Source organism: Meleagris gallopavo, chromosome 2 (assembly GCF_000146605.3).
Source record: "Meleagris gallopavo isolate NT-WF06-2002-E0010 breed Aviagen turkey brand Nicholas breeding stock chromosome 2, Turkey_5.1, whole genome shotgun sequence".
Lineage (NCBI taxonomy): Eukaryota > Metazoa > Chordata > Aves > Galliformes > Phasianidae > Meleagris > Meleagris gallopavo.
In genome coordinates, this window is record NC_015012.2 from 39,050,937 (window position 1) to 39,057,791 (window position 6,855).

The window sequence follows — 6,855 nt, forward strand, 5'->3', positions numbered from 1 at the left end:
TTAATAAACATTCATAACTGTTTTCCCCTCCATAATACTTATTTTCATTATTCTCCCTTCCAACTTCAACTTCTCTTGGCCTTCCTGCCTCCTAGTCCTTTTCATTTGGATCGATCACTTTTTTTGTTCAAGCATTTGGCTCACGCAGAGGCACAAATAGCCTTGGAAGTCTATAAACAACATCATCAAATTTTCACGTGCTCAAGAGAGAGGCCAGCCTCCAGCTCATCTCAATGCATCTAATTAGAAAGAGATCAGCTCATGGTATGCACACAGCCTGTCACTATTCCTCCCCACACTCTGTATGCCTGGCTCATAGAGAAATACAGAAGATGCATTTACTGCAGGGAAAGCTGAATTCATCTTCAGCAACAGAGAACTGGGCAGTGCTTGTCTTCTCCCCATGGGAAACACAACTAAAGACTCCAGTACCAATAGCCTATCTTCTAGCAAGTCAGTCTCAAAACAAACAAATACAAGCTGTTAAAAGATACACATACACTGTACCTTCTACAGCCTGACTGCTTCACAGACTCCATGTTGATAGAATTCCAGGCTTAGAGCTTTGCATCAAAACTCAGAGCATCAGTTTATAAAGAAAACAACTTAAAAAAAAAAAACACCACAAAACCAAACATTTATGTAATGCTACTTATTGGTATTAAAGCCTAAATTAAAAAACACCTGCTACTTGGGCTTATAATTTAATATAATCAATATTAATCATGAAGAAATAAACTCATGTAACAATTCAGAAACAATCAGCAATAGTTTTCAGTGTCACTCGGGCCACTTGTGGCAAAAGTAAAGGACACCAGAAAAACAGAAATATAAGGGTCTTTCTTTCGTATGTAAATCTGTGGCACTGCAGAAGAGTCAACTCTCTGCAGAGCTTCGGTGGCCTTGTTTCAGCAGGAAGGGGCATGACTTTCCATCCAGCTTGTGCCACAAAGCACAGGGTCTGTCCTCAGCTTAATGAAGCACTCCCTCCATATCACCTACTTAACTGTCTTTCTGTAAGTAACATAATTCCAAATTAAGATGCCCTTCATGCTTTAGAAAGCAGAAATTGATCTTCAGCTGCCTATCTTAGAGCAGGCTGACTGGATGACCATCAGGCTCTGCACTTCACTCAATAAAGATGCTAGAGCTTGATCCTACCAAGCACACAGCAAACAAGCCTTAACCTAGCAGCCAGTGACAGCAAGTCCTAATCTTTTTTCTTCTCAAAACTCTTGTCCAGTTAACACTGCTAAAGGGATCAAGAGCTCAACAGCTCCCAAAACAAAAAAGTGGATATTCAGGTAATTTTTCTCCTGGTGGAAGAAAAATACTTGCCACATTCCCCTTACACATTAAGAGACCTACACTAGTCTCTTCTCCACTTTCCCTAGTGGCCGTAAGTGCAGCTATATGGAAATATCTGCTCCCTGCCTTCACTTCCTGTAACTGCAGCCGGTTAAGCAACCCGCCAGCTAATTCCAAGGAACCCATTCCTGTTTCAGGGATACCAACAGCACCCTTCTGGTCTCCTGTTTCTGCTAAGAGGGAACAAATGCAGGGCTACTGTAAACACTGTTTCATAGCAACTGGTTCTCCTTCGATGCAAGTGTGATTAAGTAGAATTTTACATTAATTCTGACAGTCTTAAGTATTGATAGATGCTATGGACAATATTGGAGAAACCTGTTCTTCAGTTGCTTTTCCTATCCCTCAAACACTCTTCTAGTTTATTAAGAAATACGAAACAGTCAAAGGGAAGCTCTGAGCTGTATTTTAGTGCAAAAACCAGAATGTAAAACTATAGCAAGTGTGGAGAAGGGCTTAAGAGGCTCTGGAGGATGACAAAAAGAAACATCAAGGCAAAACAGAGAAACAAAACTATTTAAAACCAAAACCAGTAGACACTTCACTCTGAAAGGAGAAATCGGAATTGAAGACAGCAGTAGGCAACTCTCCCATTTCTAGAGACCAACTAATTTAGAATGCAAACAAAGGAGAGAGCTGAACAGAAAAAGCAAGGTGAGTTTTGTTAAGGACCAAACAAAATCATCTCCAGAAAAAAATATTTTATTGCTTTTGCTGAAATAAAGCTGTGCTAGCTTCAGAACCTGGCCAGCTTTTATTCAGTTTACAAAGTAAAACGACTGTAGCAGAAGTATTTTCAGCCTGTTCTGTCAGGATAAATGCATGCTTCCTGGCTTTTCTCTTTCAACACAGTCATTTGCAGAACTGCAGCATATTCACTGATAGCTTACTACCAGCATGTTTGACATGGAGAAATAGTAAGCAGCAGAATACACGATAGCAGACCATTTTCAGTTCCAACGAAAATTGATGACTAAGTTCTGAATCATTAGCCAGAAAACCCTTGCACTGGCAAGAAGATACAAACTAATAAGAAACTTAATAATAATATTCAGTGAAAGATGAGTAAAGAGACAAAAATCAATCACAATCATGCTTTACTGAGCTCTTTTCGCATGATGCCATGTGGGAATGCAAGGACTTGTAGTCCAATTCAGCTCTACTTGTCCTTCAGATACTCTGCATCCTCCTGGTATCAATTAGTTCCAAGTTCTAATCCCATTCCAACCAACCTTTCTACTCTTTTCCCTAAAACCTCTCATCGAAACCAACCAAAACCAATTTGCATTTCACTTCGGTTTCATTTCTTCCCCATTCTTCCAGTACTACTTCAGAGAGTTGCAGCAAGTGTCTGCCAACTTTAAAAACAGCAAGGAAATGAAAAATACTGAGAAGGTGCAAGTCCATTCTAATAAGAAAGCATTACCCAATTTCCTTCAGGCTCCTACAAGAGTCAGCCTACACAATTACCCATACGTCGCTCATTTTAGGACTGTAAACACCAAAATAGTTGAGAGGTGGAAAGAGCCATTTTGGCATCCATCTTTACCCAGGTAAAGACACAAGCACAGTTATACAGCAACCAATGTTTTGTCAAATTAAGCTGTATCACAAGTAAATCATGTCCTTGCCACTCACAGCTGGGGATACTGTTACATCCTAAGCAGATCAACTAAAAAAGACCCACTCTTCTACTTGTGCTTTCACCCCAAGTTCAACCTTATTTGCATTTAAAAGTAATGGAAAATACAAAGTGTTTACAATCTCCATATCACTTGCATCTTTTCAGCATTTATACCTGCACAAATACTAGTACAGTTTATTTTAACGTAAAAGAAGACAACATTAAAAAAAGATAAAAACTATAATAATTAGTCTGCCCGGTCACAGAAAGCCCTCCTGGAGCATAAAGGTACAATATGATTTTCCTACTTCTACTTAATTCCTCCTGTAGGCTCTTCTAATTCTGGTATCAAAGTACCACTACTCAGCACACTTCATGTTTTCTAGGATACAGTGTACGTATTTACCGCTATACAAACTCAATGTTCCACAGCCCATGCATCTCAATTTTTTATGCCTCTAATTATATTTTCATTCTCTGAAATCACTGAACTCACTCCAGCTTCATACTGGCAAATTTCCTTCAAAAGGAAAGCTCTCCATACATACAAGTGAATTCATTTAGCTTTACCAAGACACGCGATCATGCTTGCTGGCAAGAAGCACTCATGGAAAATAGCAGGATTACCTGTGAGATTAGCTGCCATCTCTTCAGCAGTCTGACACAGCCTCAGCCCTTGTTTTAGGGGACCTTCTGAGTCCACATACTGACGGCGCTTGAGGTAGCAGGACACTGCCATCTGAATCTGCTCTGTGCGTACGCGTTTCATGACCTGGAAAGAGAAGAAAGAGATGATGGATTGTTACTGTGGAGGTATCTGCTGAGACCAACACACACCACAGCTGTACTACATAGGGAACAAATGGCATTTTCATTGCTGAAGTTAAACAACTCTATTACTGAAGCACAAAATAAAATTTGTGGGCATCTGTATCAGTACCAAGGCGTAACTACATGCTTTGAATCAGCTCCCTGAAGATATTTTGCTGCTTAATTCTACTGATTTTGCTAGGAAATCCAAAATACAATTGAGGATTCCACACTGAAACTGCAGTGATCAAAGTATTTGATTTTGTTAAAGTAACTCATAAAAAGGAAAGGTTTCTCCTCCTTGCTTTTTACAGTAACAGTAACTTCAGTTGTGTGCTGATTCTTCTGTTTAAACAATCAACAAAATGACACCACAAGATACAAGGGAATAAGAAATTAATATAAAAAGGTGGAAATTTCAGAATGGTCATGCTTTAAATAGCCTACCTATTTCACTTATTTGGGGAATCAAAGAAGCAACAGCTAATAGCCTGAATTTACAGGTCAGAGCCAACATTCTGGTGCCTCAGTCATGTACATTTCCAGAAAAAAATAAAGAAAAAAAGAAAAAGCCAAAGCCTTTTACACCTGCCCCCATCCATGTAGACTTCCCACACAAATTAAAAAAAGATCCTCAGAAGTTTCAACTAAGTAAATTTTGAAAACCATCCTCACAAGCACTACCTGGTTGCATCTTGAACCCAAAAGGAGACTGATGCTCACTTTCAGCCTCTGGCTTTTAACAAAAGCCTCACTAAGGGAAATGGAGCAGCTCCCTTCTATCTGAGTAGTCACCAGCTGCCACCAACCTTTAGGCAATACCCATGGATTCTACAAGAAATTTAGATAATTTAAAAGGCCTTACATGAAACAGAACCAAGCAATAGTTTCATTCTAGCAAAGCAACAGGTACTGACTGCCTCAGAATAGCTCCACACCTTGCAGCCCCACCACTGAAGGCCAGCGTACATTTTGCAAGTGCACACGCTTCTGGTTTAAGCAGCTAAATCTGATGAAATGCAGCTTTGCAGAGAGTCAGGCACAGACGACCTTTCTTCCCTCTTCCAAGAACTGTGCTCCTAACAAAATGCCAGCTCAAAAAGCAGGCCATAGCCCAGCCTTCTCCAGTACTCACACACGTCTGTGCTTACCCTAACTGTCAGAGCAATGAGCTATCTGAGAAGTCCCAAGTAGACAGAGATGCAAGGTTTTAGCGTAAGTCACTTCAAACACATAGTGGAACTGCAAGCCCTAATGCTAGGGAGAAAACTTTAAAGGGATTTTCACTTGCTCTCAAAGGTGAAGTAATGGCTGATGGTGGGGAAGGGGCACTGACACTCGTAAGTTTTGAAAGCATTCTCAGATAGATCTATTAAAATCAATCACAACTTATTCCATGCCAAAAACAAATTTCCTTTTAACCTTCAATTAAATAAATCATCTTGATTTACACTGTTACAAATGCACCCTCAGCAAGTCTGCTGATGATATAAAGCTGGGAGGAGTGGTTGACACACCAGAATGCTGTACTGCTATTCAATGAGACCTGGACAGGCTGGAGATATGGGAAGGGAAGAACCTGATGAGGTTAAACAAGGGCAAGTGCAGAGTCTTGCACCTCAGGAGGAATAATCATCAGTATAGTTAGGGGCTGAGCTGCTGGAGATCTGCTCTGCAGGGAAGGACCTGCTGGTGGACAGCAGGTTGGCCATGAGCCAGCAGTGAGCCTCTGTGGCCAAGAAGGCCAATGGGATCCTGGGATGCATTATAAAGAGCGTGGTCAGCAGGATGAGGGAGATGATCCTCCCCCTCTGCTCTGCTTGGTGAGGCTCCTCAATTCAAGAAAGACTGAGTCTTTCTTACTTTCAGGTGACAGTGCAGCAGGACAGAAGTCTTCCCCTTTGGGCACCAGGCTCAGGCCTCTTACTTTGCCATCACTCCTCACCCTTAGCACCAGAAAAAGCAATGCCACAAGAAGCAGAGAAAGCTTCGTGATGAAAAATGGATCGACAGTGCAAGAAAAGAAAAACAACATTCCTACAAATATTCTTCTCCAAGCCCTAAAAAACAGGGTTTATCATAAAACAAACATAAGAAAGGGTTGCCAAAATGCCTTGAGCTGGGCTCAAGTTGAGCACGCTCACAACAGGTCAATGAGGCAGAATTGAAGGGCAAAAAGAACACATCTGTCCCCTGGACCTCCACATCATGTCCATGCCCGACTCTCAGAGCTGAAGAGGATCTTCAGGACGTGCACACAGCAACCCTATGTTGCTTCCGTGCCTGCAGGAAGCCTGGAGCACTCTTTCATTAGTCTCAGCTGCCTGCTCCACCCAAACACCCTAAGAACGATAAATACTAGCGCCATTAATTATTTTGACTGATAAGCAAAATACACAAGGAAAGAGGAGAACGATCACCTCAGGAGCCTACACACCTATAGTACAGCTTCTTTTGCACACTCACCAGTGAGAGCACACAAAAGGGACATCGAGCTGCTACTCTTTGAGGAACCAGAGCACAGAAGCCCAGAGAATACATCGTAAGTTCCTCTTTCTTAGAAGAGCTGGAAGTTGGCTGTGCGTAGAGCACTGGGTCGGGAGAATTCACTTCCTCCCACCCAGATGCAGGTTTAGGCAGATTCCATGGCTTTTAGTATCACAGCATTGATGGAGAGAAGCTGGAGGACTGCTGTTGGCAGCGCTGCTGCCTGGGGCGCTGCCCTCCGTTCTGCCCCGGGACGAGGCACCGAGGATCCTAAAACACCTCCCACAAACTGTAAACTATTCAACTCATCCAAGATTCACAAAAGTTTCAAAAGAAACAAGATAACGGCCCACTTGGGGCAAGAAAACTGCGGCGCCAGGTGGCTGTGGGCCGGGCGCTGTGGGCAGAAAGCAGACAGCCGGGATGCGAAGCGCGCCCCGACCCTCTGCACGGGGCGCAGGTCCGGCTCCCTCCCTGCCCGCAGGCTCACACCGCCAGCTTCACAGAGCTGCTTTCACTCCCCTCCCCACCCCCACGGCACGATCCCCAGTCCCCATCGCTCACCC

The 6,855-nt window shown here is 42.7% G+C and overlaps 1 protein-coding gene across 1 annotated transcript in view; it reads right to left on the bottom strand.

Annotated features, from left to right (window-relative positions):
- Positions 1–6,284, bottom strand: part of TAF5L (TATA-box binding protein associated factor 5 like) — an 18,366-nt gene extending 12,082 nt beyond the window's left edge. Inside the window, exons 1-2 of the mRNA XM_003204037.4 lie at positions 6,269–6,284; positions 3,620–3,764 (exon numbers count right to left, since the gene is read on the bottom strand). Of these exons, the coding sequence (XP_003204085.1) occupies positions 3,620–3,761 (142 nt within the window). The 5' untranslated portion in view covers positions 3,762–3,764; positions 6,269–6,284. The remainder of the gene's footprint in view (positions 1–3,619; positions 3,765–6,268) is intronic.
- Positions 6,285–6,855: the final 571 nt, after the last annotated feature.